Below are 14,755 nucleotides of genomic sequence, written 5' to 3'. Positions count from 1 at the left end.
TAAGAACTGGATCTGGTCGAGTCAATCCACAACTTGAGGCGGTAAATTTTTACATCATAACCTGCTGGCAGTGCGGTTAAAGAGGATTTGGGTACACCTGTCGAGGGTCATAGGTCATTTCTGGCATGTATTGCTCATGAAGGTCAGGGTCCAGTGGGAGGCCATCCAAGGGTAAATCAGAGTAACCGTATGGATGGTATACTGGATCCAACTCTAAGAAAGAGAAAGAGAGAAAGATCATTAGCAAAACATTAGCAATCCCCATTTAACCCATAAAGCTTTGGAATATACAGAAATATTATTTGTACTTAAAGCCACAATATGTAATCATTTTCGTTAAATTATTTTGTACTAAAAGGCACGATATGATCATTTTTGCTGAAATATAGAAAAATTATTTTATACTTAAAGGATTAGTCCATTAAATTATGTTTTTTGAGGAAAACATTCCGTGATTTTTCTCATTTTAATGGACCCCAACACTTAACAGTTTTAATGCAGTTGAAAATTGCAGTTTCAAAGGACTCTAAACGATCTCAAAAAGGAATAAGAGTCTTATTTAACGAAACGATTGTCATTTTTGGCAAGAAAAAAAAACGTTTAAACCACAACTTCTTGTCTTCCTCCGTTCGTGTGACGCGCTAGCGCGACCTCATGTAATTGCGTAATGACGTAGAAAGGACACGTGTTACATATATGAAACGCACATTTGCAGACCATTTTAAAGGTGCAGTGTGTACATTTTTGCGGCATCTAGTGGTGATGTTGTGAATTGCAACCAACGGCTCAGTCCACTGCTCACCCCTCGCTTTTGAAACACATAGAGAAGCTACGGTAGCCACCACAGGACAAACATGTCATCGTCGAAGACAACTTAGTAAAAAAAAGTTTGTCCGTTAAGGGCTTCTGTAGAAACATGGCGGAACAAAATGGCGACTTCCATGTAAGGGGACCCTCGTGTATGTAGATAAAAACGTCTCGTTCTAAGGTAATAAACACATAACGGTTCATTATGAAAGGTCTTTATACATCCCTGAAAATATAGTTTTGTATATTATTTTGCATTTCTGTCAAGAGATCCTTCTAAAAATTACACACTGCACCTTTAAACAATAAACTGACACAAAGACATTAATTAGCATCATTCGACATACAACAACATCTGAACGGTCCTCTTTCTCCACACTGGGGCGTAATTTCGCATACATCATCCTTGACCTCTTGACGTGATGATGTATTACGTGAGGTCGCGCTGGCTCGTCACACAGCCGGAGGAAAACGAGAAATTGTCGTTTGAAAGTGCATATTTAATTTTTAATTTATCATTTCGTTAGATAAGACCCTTATGCTTCGTTTGGGTTCGTTTAGAGTCCTTTGAAATGCAATTTTATTTAGTTTTTTTATTTTATTTTAAGTGTTGGGGTCCATTAAAGTCGATTAAAATTTGAAAAATCTTTGAATGTTTTCCACAAAAAACATAATTTCTTACATTTTGGATGACATGGTAGTGAGTAAATATTTTTAAGAAAATTGACTAATCCTTTAAAGGCACAATATGTTCTAATATTTCTGTTATGTTGTTGATTTTTAAGAGGTTACCATTGTGCTGAAGAATAGAGCATTTGCTCAAGTTGAGAACAGACTCACCGAGCATTATCTTGCTGTTTAAATCAGATGGCATTTTGATAAAAATGCTAAAACTGGTTGTCTTCTGCAACCTGACAAGTGTTGTTAAATAAAAAAGTTCGAATCATTTTAGTAGTTTTGTGTAATTCAGTGTCCATGATTGAATCAAATTTAAAATGCAAAAAAAGTATTCAACTCGGGTTTTTTTAAGTACATCCAATTTATTATAGTTTGTTGGCCGGAATTAATTTCAGGAGTAGTTGTCTTAACTCAAAATAATTGATGCAAACTGTTGCATTAATTTTTTGTTGAATCCAAGCAATATTTTTTAGAGTGTAGACTAAGCGAGCATCCTCGTTTAAAGACCACGAGACCGAAGTCTTACCATTATAAACAAAACAGAAGTAATTTTTATATATTATGGGTTGTTATTGACTGCTTTTCTTCATTATTTGATCCAATTTGTAAATTTAATTAAATGTGTTTTTATAATAAAATAGTATGGACAATATATGTGCAAAAGTCTTAGGCCACCACCACCAGACTTGTTGTTTAAGAAGTTTTAATGTCCATCCATATTTATTTTTCAATCTATTTTATTAAGACACAAACAGAAAATACAGGAAATATGTACAAAAAAATAAAAAAATAAATTTATAGGACTAAATGTCTTCCTTAAGCATTGTCGTTGTTTAGTGTGACCTCTCTTGGCACTAAACACATCTTGAGCGTTTTTGAGCAAATGAAGTAAAAATACTTATTTTTTTAAAATTAGAAATTATGATTTAAATTAATTTAGTTTTTTTATACAGTTTTTAATACTATATACACATTTCCTGTATTTTCTGGATGTATTCTTATTATCTATGATCACTATAACATTGCAAAAACAACAAATCTAATTCTGGCATTGTGGCTTTAGACTTTTGCACAGTACTGTATATATAGGGGTGGTTTCCCAGACAGGGATTAGCTCAAACCAGGACTAGTGCTTAGTTTAATTAGGAAATATAACTAGTTTTAACAAACATGCCTTACTACAAACATTACTTGTGTGCATTTTGAGGCTAAACAAATGGCACTGATGTATTTTAAGAAATGTCAGTGCAAGTTGTTTTCAGTTTGGACAGCTCTTACATTTTTTTGGTCTAGGACTAGTCTAATCCCTGTCTGGGACACCGCCCCATATTGTCTCCAAAAATAATTTCAAACCTTCAAGCATACACCTTAAGACTTTTTAAGATCATGAGAAGTGTTTAAAAACATTGGAATGGTGGTGTATTTGTCAATTTATTTAATTACAATGTGTGAGATGGGTGCGCTCCATAATTGTTTGCAATTAACTCATTTTATACTTTTAAACAACACCCTAAAGCAGCTTGAATACACTGAAACACTTCATTCTTATTAACCTATTATTTGCATCTTATTTTATGGTTCGGTTTGTGTTATAGTCAGGAATTTTGTTTGAAAAAAAACCTGTTGTTCCAGACCAACAAAAGATGAACATATCGTATCTGGCACATTACTCTTTACTTGACAGCATCTATTGTATGTCATCTGTTTCCACCATCCCTTTCACAGACTTTAAAAAAATGTTGGCAGATTTGCACGCAACCAATGTCTATTGGGCAACGATTAAACCACAGACATTCCACTGAGTTAAATTTACGCTTTTGTGTGTGTGCTGACATGCATGAGACAGTCGACCTCAGACCGTTGCTGACCTAATATTCCCTGACTGATGAGCGCGGCGCTCCGGCACAGCAAGGATCACACAACTGTGCAATCAAACCGCTTTCACTCCTGATAAATGTGAATTCTATAACCACTCTCTTTACACACATGCCATGACTCATTTATCATCTGACATTTTATCTAAATGCACCGCGCTCTAATGCAGTGAGACGTGCTGGGACAAATAGGCAATTTGCTGCTGTGAGGACTAGTTCAGCCACATCGAATGAAAGTGCTCCCGTGTTCTCAACTCACCATCCGGTATGTATCCAGGGTCGAGCGGCATAGCAGCATGTGCCTGAAAAAATGAAAACGCAAAAGATTTGATATAAAACCTCACATTTGTCACCACAGTAGCCAATGAATAAACACAGTAAATACTACATGATCTTAATGGCTTTTATCAAAGAAAAAAATGTGACCCTGTCTGTGAAACCCTGGCTAAAGGAATGTTATCTAATTTTAAGAATAAGCGCATCAAAGTAGTCGTGACAAAAATATATATAATTTGTGATTATTGTTGTAAATGACATTAATACAAATTAAAAATACAAAAATTTATGATTTTATTGAAGCTACCCTTCAAAAAAATTATATTGGCTTGCTAAAACATTGACTTTGATCACCTTTAGGCACAGAAACACATTGGGGCAGTTTGGGACAGGGATTAGACTAGTAAGAGCCGTCCAAACTGAAAACAACTTATCTTTAAATACATCAATGCCTTTTGTTTTGCCTCAAAATGTACACAAGTAATGTTTTTTGTAAGGCATGTTTATTCAAACTATTATATTGCCTAAGTAAACTAAGGCCTAGTCCTGGCTTAAAGGGATAGTTCACCCAAAAATGAAAATCCTGGGGGAGACATTTTAACCCTCTGGGGTCCAACCATTTTGGGACACTCTCAGAGGTTCTGACATGCTCTTACATTTGGTCTTTTTTCAGTTGCTTTAAAACATAATAATGGCAAGTGTCTCATACCACTGTGTTCAGCACAAACTGGGCTAAAATATTATATGAGCTACATGTATGTACATGTTTGTATTTTTGAGAGAAAAAGGTTTATGCGTGGTTTTTAAAAAAGTAAAATTTTTAAGTCACTGATATAAGTTCACAAAACCCATACTAAACATGGTTTAAGAAGACTTTCCTAAACATAATCTAGTAGTCTAGAGTTTTTTCTTTAAAATGATGTGAAAATCATCCTGCCTACTCATTCACATAAACCAATATATTATTTTAGAAATTGTAAGACACTTTTTGTTTAGTGTGGCCGTATGCGAGAAGGATTGATTGACAGCTAGCAAACAAAGGCTCGCATAATGAGCTGCATAATAATGAGGCAGGAGGGAACTACAGGAAAGAATGTGAGGACAAATGGACATGTTTGTTTGAGGTTTATTAAGAAGTTAACAATATAATCAAAATAGAAATGAAGGTCAGTAGGACATTTTCAATTTATTTGGAAACAAACCCTATTAAAACACTGAACTTGTATAAGAAACTGATAAACAACAGAGCTGTAAACTTCATGTGGCTCATGTTACCATATAACTTTATGTCCAAAGAGTGTGAATATGTTTTTCCACTTCATAGTTTTGTACTGATGAGAGGGATGCAGACCTGTAAGAGGGTTATGAACAGCTGTCATCACAAATTGTCCACAGAAATACCCTTACATACATAACTGATGGGTAAATGATAGCACTACATTCAGATAAACTATTATAAACTAAATTAGTATCTCAAATAAACATCTGCAATGATTAGTTATATAAAAAGCTGTTTTCAGATGACTGTTTTCAGATGCCCATCCCCTTATCGTCTAGCTTCTGTTTTAAACGCGTTTCTGTAAGCGAGTATGAACTTCAAAAACACATCGCAAATGGATGTGCGCGAGCTCGCGTCTCCGTGTAAACAACGCGGAGCTCATAATAAAACAGTGTCGCGTGTAAAGCGCAATGTATGGAATGCGTTGCATGTAAACAATATCATATTACAGCAGATCCCCCAGTGCAGTATTACTCAAAGTTGCCATGAAGGATACGAAAGTGAATAACTGCGTCTAACACTGTACACAGCATGTAACAATGAAATCCGCCATTACGTGATCACGCGCGTAACTTACTCGTTTGTAAACAAGCATGTAAACATGGAATCATATTACAGCACACACTTAAAAGATACAGCAGTGCAGCTGCATTACTCAAAGTTGCCATGAAGGATACGAAAGTGAATAACTCTGTCTAACACTGTAACTTACAGCATGTATCAATGAAATCCGCCATTACGTGAAATCACGCGCCCTCGTTTGTAAACAATGCGAACGTTTTTAAATCCGAAGCGTGCAGTCTGCTAATGTTGCTTATGTAGGCTGAACTGCACAAGCCATAACATATTACATGATAGCAAATATAAATGAAGACAAATGACTTACAGTTTCTTCAGGAATAAGTTATATCCTTCTCCAATGCGTCTTCCATCGTTCCTCTTCTTAGGTAACGTTAAAGATAAACGCTTCTCTTCCTCAATGTCCAAACATAAATGAAGATATTCCTCACGTGTGTGTATAAAGTTTATAATCCAAACATGCGGTAAAGTCTTTAAATCTGATAAAACTTCACGCTTTGTTTATTATTGTTGGAACTGCTGTCTCTTCATTACCATGTCAACAGCCTGAGGGCGTGGCCGCATTAGAGATAATGAGCTCAGCCAGGAAAAACTGTACTCTCTTTACTTCAATGCAGATTATATAAACAGGAAATATTTGTTTTTGATTATAATTAGCTTGTTTAAAAGTAGACATTTCAGGCTTTCTTTGGATATGTGTATTATGTTTGTGTGACGAGTATTCGCGGAGTTTCAACTGATTTTTGTCACGTGTTTTAAGAGACAGCTGGCGGAGACAGAAATGTCTGAATGCGCACCCTGTTTATTTTCTTTATTTGACAAAAACACAAAGATCTCTTGTTATTGTGAATGTGAACTAATTAAAGAGGACCCTTCAGAGTTTCAAATGATGTCAAACACGTAAGTGTTTGATTAATAATGATGGAGTATTTTAAGTTGATTCTGCTATGATAAGGAGAAAACACGTCAAAACGCGTCCCCGCGTTTTTGGACCCCTGGGGGTTAAGAAACGTTTGTAACCAAACCATTTGTGGACCCCATTCACTTCCATAAATATTCTTTCTTCCTACTATGGAAGTCAATGGGGTCCATAAACGGTTTGGTAACAGACATTCCTGAAAATATCTTCTTTCGTGTTTATCAGAACAAAGAAATTTATACGGGTTTGTAACAACATGAGAGTGAGTAAATGATGACAGAATTTTCATTTTTGGGTGAACTATCCCTTTAAACTAATCCCTGTCTGGGAAACCGCCCCAATGATGTGTAGTTTACCCAATGCAAATGGCATTTCACAATAATGCACTACCCTCAGGCTGAATTACATAAGTACACAAAACCTCTGCCAAAAGTGTCCTTTAAGAATGTAAAACTCCCCTGAACGTACCCCCCCCCCAAAAAAAAACTATTTAACACCGGCCGTCACTGATATAGACACAGGCTGACTTCTTTCAAGAAGCTCAAATATTGTTAAGTCTTTAATTACTCTGTCATTACTCTTAAGACAATTAAATCTGTCCTCATAAATAATGTAGGTGTGTCTAAACATTTGTCTGAAGGTGTATATCATTTTAAATGAGTCATTAAAGTGCTTTAACTTTAACCCCGCCAGCATTCTTTTAAAAGTTGCCAGCCTGCGCCAGCATGTTTTATGATTATTATTATATTTTATTACCTTACAGAAAAACATATTCTTATATAAACATACACTAAATCAAATGAAAGAACACACCCTTTGCTTTAAACAAACAAACAAACCAAAAGTTTCATGCCATCTTCATTTTTTTTCACCGCTCAAATAAAGGGTGGGTTTCTTCAAAAATACCACAACAAAAAGCTGAGATCATTAATTTTTGTTATAGGATTTTAGATAAGATTCATAATGATGATCCAAACTTACACAGACTATTAACTGCCTTTGGATGCTACATTGTTTTATAAGCTGGGTAACAGCGCCACCTACTGCATAATAGCATGATAACTCGTCAATAGCAGGGAAAGAGTTAATGTGCCCATCTGTAAGATTCCCGAATAAAGATGAGTGATTCTTGTGAAATTAGACTTATGAGGTGTCATGAAACATTTTGATAAAAAAAAGTAAATGCAAAGTGAGAGTATCAAATAAGAAGCATACAGTTACAAACATCTCTTCACGTACTATTTTGCACATGATTTCAAATGACATCATACAAACCAATTTTGTTGTTTTTTCTACATTTAAGGGGAAGATTTTCATTACCGCAACGTGTGTCCATGACTGGATTTGGGTTCTTTGACATGGAAATATTTATTATTAAAAACTCCAAAAAATAAAAAGCTTCAGTGCATGTTATACTATAAACATTTACAGTAAAGAAACATGTCGTATTTGGTGATCATTTGTAAATGTAGAGACAATAATAAGGAATATAAATGAGTCCAAGAACAATTTTCTCATCCTCCGCAACAATTTTTAATCATTGTTTAAGCCCTCAAGGAACTAACATTTTAAAAAAAAATTGTTAGAAGGGACATAATTGATTGTGACACTCAAGATGGCTACCACGTAAGCAGTTCTTAAGCAGTTAAAGTTTTTTTTTTTTTTTACATTTTTTTGTCATAGTACCAACAACTTTTTAGTTCTCATTACCGAAACATGAGTTTGTAAATGCATATATTAAATGTAATATCATGTTGCGGTAATGATAATTTTTGATAATGATAATCTAAAAAAATTTAATAATTCTATAGGAAATATTTTTCAAATACTCTTAAAATAATGGTTATAGTAAGTTCAGACCTTAATCTTATATGTGCAAAAAAATGGCTTCAAGGGCTTTAAAAAATCTGTTGCTGAACACCTTCTAAATCTGGATTTCGTGAGAATCACCCAGATACGTACCATTTCCCAAGCCGCAGGGTCGTGTTTGAAGAGGGAGTGTGTGAGCTCTACTGACACTCGCTTTCTGTAGTCTGAACTCTTGTCTTCAGAGATACGAAAGAGTACAGCTGCGGCGTAGGTGGCTGAGTAAGAGAGGACACGTTAAAACCATTCACCCAACGGGACATCACATAAGACTTAGTGACTTAGGAGTGTGTTACACAACCAAGAGGTCAATTTATCTCGATTCCTATGTTCTGTATTAATGTTCTGTTAAGGGTACAACATGGCTAAAAACATAACCTGTAATATGATGTTGTGTTTAGATTGAAATTATACAAGTTTACAGACAGCTGAATGAGCATTTTAAGTGTGGGGTATAAATCATCTCTAACATGGGCAAAAGGCACCCTTTGGTGACTACAACAGTAATAGGGAATACTGAAATATAACGTATAACTAAGTGCTCCAAAAAGCTTTAATATATATTTTTTAAATAACTTCAACAATGCATCAATTCCCGAAAACACTATTGTGCTATGCAGAAATACAGCATCTTATAGTGTTAGGGTGCCTTTCTGAGGTCTTTGGTAACAGTTTACTTGAAGGCGTGTTCATAAGACGTGCCATGAACATGAAAGAGATTTTATGCACATTTATGACAAGTGTCTTTAAGTGTCATTTGTTCAATTATGTCATTTTTAATGCAAAGATGACATTGTTTGAGACGTCTTTGTTATGACAACTTGACATTAACCAATACATCATAACTTGTCATGACAACTTGACATTACCAAGACAACATAACTGACCATATTTTACCAGTGATACAAATATAATTTGTCATTAAAATGTCATTAAGTGTTAATACTCTGTCATATAGTATTATAAGAGCGTCATGAATATTTTTCTTGACCTTAAATACAGTACTACAAATATAATTTGTAATTCAAATGTCATTAAGTGTTAATACTCTGTCATATAGTTTTATAACAGCGTCATTAATATTTTTCTTGACCTCAACTACAGTGATACAAATATAATTTGTCATTAAAATGTTATTAAGTGTTAATACTCTGTCATATAGTTTTATAACAGCGTCATGAATATTTTTCTTGACCTCAACTACAGTGATACAAATATAATTTGTCATTAAAATGTCATTAAGTGTTAATACTCTGTCATATAGTTTTATAACAGCGTCATGAATATTTTTCTTGACCTCAACTACAGTGATACAAATATAATTTGTCATTAAAATGTCATTAAGTGTTAATACTCTGTCATATAGTTTTATAAAAATTTCATAAATATTCTTCAGTTCATAATATATATTTTTAAGTTTTCTTCATGAGTTTTAACAAATAAAATCAACAATTCAATAAAAATAATAATAATTGATAAAATTATACTTTATTGCATTTGGAGACCAAATCAACTAAAATTAAATAAAAACAGTACAATAATGGGTTAAGCCATGCAGCGGGGAGGGGACATATCGCAGCAAAAACAGTTAATTACCTTACATTAATTAAAAGTTTTGTTTGTTTTTTCTGTCATAAAATTCCTCTGTTTGAGGAAAAACAAGTTCTGTTAGTTATCAGTTTTTTATGTATTGTGCACATAAATAAAGTTTAGTATAATCTTTTGAAGTGTCTGTTGCATGTTAAGGTATTTAAAATTATTTGACAGACTATTAACACTTGATGACATTTAAATGACAGTTTAATGTTATGTTAACCCATAAAGCTATGTAGTTTCATAAGTTTTAATAATTATTCTGCTATGTCATGTTTATGACAGATTAATGACAAGTTATGATGTTTTGGTTTATTCAAGTCAAGTTGTCACAACAACTTGACTTTTCAAACAATGTCATCAGTCTTTTTACTACAAAGGTGACCCTGTACTACAAAACCTGTCATAAGGGTAAATTTTCTGAAATTGATATGTATACGTCATTTAACAGCTGAATAAATAAATAAGGTTTCCATTGATGCATGGTTTGTTAGGACAGGACAGTATTTGGCAGAAAAAAATAAAAATATTTGGAAATCTGTAATCTGAGGGTGCAAAAATATTCAGTAGCGCCTCACTGCAGAACACGACATCCAGGGGTGGGGTTGGATTCAGATCCAGAGATCTCTTCCCACTGCATTTTGATTGGTCACAGTTTTACCACAATACACATCATACACGTGTTGTTGCGTTACCATTTCCGCATTGATTCTTTACTAAATTAAGTTATTCTTTTGACAGAAAAACAAACTTTACTTATGACTACAATAAAAGTAGTGACTTTAAGGTGAAATGTAAGTGTTTTTGCTATAATGTTTTGGAGTAAAACACTACAAGTAATCTTACCACATGCAGTATAATACCTATGAATGTATACAGTATAAACATGCATAAATATTAACATATATATGGCAAGTTATTTAGAAAATAATAAATTGAATGTTTATCTTGTAGAGACTTTGAACTTGTTTTAACGCGTCTTTGCTTACAGCCATTAGGAAACAGGTTTCCTAAACATGGTTTACGTTTTTTTATGTGCTAATAAAAGACATAAAATAAATTTGTATTTTATGTGTAATAAGTGGGATAACGGGAACATCTCGCTTACCTCCCGTTACACTAACTGTGATCATTACTTACTAAATTATGAATCATTCTCGACTATATTATTAATCAAACGTACACTTAAACTGATAAGAGCAAACGTTGACGACCACAGGATGCAACTTATTGCGGGCTGCAACAACGCAAATATTCTGGTTCATTGCGGAACAAAGTATATAAAGTGGGAGGAGTTTGATCCAACCCCGCCCCCTGGATGTCGTGTTCTGCAGTGAGGACCATCTCAAAATATTGGAAAAAAGTTCCAAATTATATTTTTACGGTAGGAAATTTACAAAATATCTTTATGGAAAATTATCTTTACTTAATGATGTTTGGCATAAAACAATTGATCATTTTTAGAAATGCACTGATATAAAAATTTTCCACTGATACCGATTATTCACACTATTGATACCGATAGTTGATTATATTAGCTAGCAAATACCAAATTCTAAAGATTACATTTTAAAATGTTATTCATTTATATAATGACCATTAATATTGAAAATGAAACCAAGCTAAAATTCATTGCATTTCCTGTTCTCTTTGATTGACAAGATATATCGGCCATGACTATCGGCTGTTTTCAAACTATCGTCCGATAGTGTAAAAAAAGTGCTTTTATCAGCTGATACTGATTAATGGTCAATATATCGGTGCCTCTATAAAAACGTTGACCTATATTATGTATTTCTGCCTATTGCTATACATATACCTGTGCTACTTATGACCAGGGTCACAAATAACATGTGTACTTGTTTGAGAATGACTAAAAAACAAACTAAAACTCACAAACAAGCATTTTTGTCTCAAAAAATATATAATATAGATGTGTTGAACAATCTCATATTGAATGTCACTCACCGATCCCCTCATTGGGAGAATGCAGAAGCTCCATCAGAGGAGCGGAGGCGCCCTCGGCATCAATCATCTCAGCCGACTGCTTATCCAGAGCAAGTTCACACAAAACACCAGCGGATACACGCTTTATGTTCTCCACGTATGAGTAGAGAAGCTGAACGGAGAGAAAGAAGATGCCACAGGAGTTACAATATTGAAGAAGAAAAAAACTGCTTCGCTGTTGAATTCAGCTGTGTAAGACACCAGCTGTTTGTTTTCACCTCCCATTAATTTGAATTAAGAATCTTTACATTTATTTAAAGCTTAGGAAAGGAATACCGTTTTTTATTATACATATATGTAACCACTTTTAAAAGTAGTTTGACTGTTTAACTATACAGCATGGGTGGCTTGTAACTTGGCATGATAACGTTAGTGGTTGTGTAACACATAAATCAATCGCACACAAATACACAGCATTCAGACACCACGCGGTTATCAACAACACCCACACTTTATAACACACACAGAGGAAGCAGTTTTACTGCCAGAAATGCCATAAGTTTGTTCAGTACTTGTACAAACAGAGGAATAGTCTGCATGCTGGCAATTTCCCCTCGGTTGATTGGATCTCTGGCCAGTATGTGCAAAGCTCCTGTACAACCTTCAACAATCTCCTCCATACGCACGCCATCCTGTGACCACAGAGAGAAGTACAGGACAGAGAAAGAAGAAAGAAACATTGTTACCTCACACTACAGGAATCTTTACTTTCACTTGATGTGTGCAAAGCATTAAGACTTTGATGCTAATTAAATTGTACTTTGACCTCCCTTAGGGGGCTTTGCCCTACATGTGAAGGTGGGTAATGCAGCCAACGTGCATATAGGAACAGGAAACATAAAGCTATTTATTTGAAAGGACATTGCATAGAAAATCTATACACTGCAAAAAAATATATTTTCAATAAGTTTATTTTTATTACCCAAGTAGGATGTTATTTTTATTATGTTGGTTATATATGTGTGTAAATATGTATTAAATGTGTAATGTGATGTATCCTCTAGTTTAAAGTCTTTCACGGTCTTCCTTTTAGACAAATGTATCTTGTTTAAAGGATTTCTTCTTAAATATATATATAACTCTGTGTCCAATGGAATAGACATCACATATTTTTTGGTTAAAACCAATAAAAAAATGCATGTTTTTATATTATTAACCATTTTGGCCATTGGTCCCTGATCAACCAATCAACCAACCAGACATGACCCTTACGAAAATTAACCATGGTTTTACTACAGTTAGCACCAAAAAAACATGGTTACTGTAGTTAAACCATGGTTAGTGTAGTTAAACCATGGTTTTGCTGATAGTAATCATTACAGCAAAAAAACATGGTTACTACACTTTTACCACAATAAAACCATGGTTAATTTTCTTAAGGGGACCCCCAAACCAAATTTTAGACATTTTAGCGAGTATAAGACATCATATTACACTGTTAAAAATGGTCAAAAGCTGTCAGTGGGGCAGTACTCTTTAAAAAGTTCCTTAAAGAGATAGTTCAGCCAAAAATGATATTAAACCCATGATTTACTCACCCCCAAGCCGTCCGAGATGCATATGTCCATCATTTTTCAGACTAACACATTTTCAGTTATTTTAGAAAATGTTTTAGATCTTTCAGTTGATTAAATTTAAAGTTAAGGGGTCCACATCCTTCTAGTCCAAAAAATGTGCATCCATCCTTCACAAAAGAAATCCAAACGGCTCCAGGATGATAAACAAAGGTCTTCTGAGAAATTTAAAACTTTATAAACTAAAATAACTAGCTTCCGGTAACGCCGCCATCTTAGTCGCGTCCGCATTCAAGATGAGAGCGTACGCAGCTTACGAAGGGTCTCTGCTCCGAATTTGTCATACGTCACTAAGAAAAGTGCGTACACTACGCTAATACTCTCTCCTGAATACAGAGGAGTCTAAGATGGCGGCATTACCGGAAGCTAGTTATTTTTGTTTATAACGTTTTAAATGTGGATATTTCTACAACAAAATGGCGCGGATTACGCTCAGAAGGCCTTTGTTTATCATCCTGGAGCCGTTTGGATTTATTTTGTGAAGGATGGATGCAAATTTTTTGGACTTGAAGGACATGGACACCGTAACTTTACATTTAATTAACTGAAAGATCTAAAACATTTTCTAAAATAACTGAAAATGTGTTTGTCTGGAAAATGATGGACATATGCATCCCGGACGGCTTTAGGGGGACTAAATCCTGGGTTTAATATCATGTTTGGCCGAACTATCCCTTTAAGAGTACCATTTAAGTACCATTATTGTGATGTACCTGATAGGTCTGCTGTGCACCTGAGCCGTGTCTTTGAGTTTCTTGATGGGCTTTTAGTAGAAGGTTGATCAATCGTGGGATTGTCCCAGATTCCCTTAAAGGTGCCTGATTGGATGGACAGAGAGCTAAGTTGCGAATCAAACCCACTGTGGCCTACAATGAGAAAAAGGCACATTATTACCATTTTAATACATATAAAAGTGCTATTTCATTACAATTTCTTTGCCACATTATCAAACTCACTTTACAAATAAATCATCTCTTACATTTTCTCCTAACATCCTTGATTCCAAAATAAAAAAATATAAACAGACGGAATTGATGACATACAAGAGTCTAGAGTTATAAAATGAATGTTAGCTAGCAAAGCTTCGTTTAATTGGTTTTGAAAGAATGCATTGAGAAATGTTTGTGACTAAACTGAAGCAACATAGTAAGAAAATAGAACAAAACCGTTGACTAACAAATATGTGACAGTGACACTTAAACAGATATGCGTGACACGCAAAAAGGCGCAAAAATGTGTCAGTGTCACGCAAAAGACTCACAAATTTACATGACTATAGGTACGTAATTTTGTGATACTGGGG

The 14,755-nt window shown here is 34.4% G+C and overlaps 1 protein-coding gene across 4 annotated transcripts in view; it reads right to left on the bottom strand.

Annotated features, from left to right (window-relative positions):
- The window catches only part of jupb (junction plakoglobin b), a 99,326-nt gene that overhangs the window by 2,209 nt on the left and 82,362 nt on the right, over positions 1-14,755 (bottom strand). For 2 of the 4 annotated variants that reach the window (XM_065286238.2, XM_065286224.2), the window contains 6 exons: positions 14,166-14,318; positions 12,391-12,510; positions 11,840-11,990; positions 8,375-8,496; positions 3,619-3,661; positions 62-213 (listed from right to left, as the gene is read on the bottom strand). In XM_065286238.2, coding sequence (XP_065142310.1) covers positions 77-213; positions 3,619-3,661; positions 8,375-8,496; positions 11,840-11,990; positions 12,391-12,510; positions 14,166-14,318 — 726 coding nt within the window. In that variant the 3' untranslated portion in view covers positions 62-76. Of the gene's footprint in view, positions 1-53; positions 214-3,618; positions 3,662-8,374; positions 8,497-11,839; positions 11,991-12,390; positions 12,511-14,165; positions 14,319-14,755 lie in introns of all 4 variants that reach the window. The other 2 variants (XM_065286229.2, XM_065286253.2) reach the window with 2 other exon arrangements.

This window comes from Paramisgurnus dabryanus, chromosome 19 (assembly GCF_030506205.2).
Source record: "Paramisgurnus dabryanus chromosome 19, PD_genome_1.1, whole genome shotgun sequence".
In the NCBI taxonomy this organism is placed as follows: domain Eukaryota; kingdom Metazoa; phylum Chordata; class Actinopteri; order Cypriniformes; family Cobitidae; genus Paramisgurnus; species Paramisgurnus dabryanus.
This window is presented reverse-complemented; position numbering and strand designations above follow the sequence as displayed.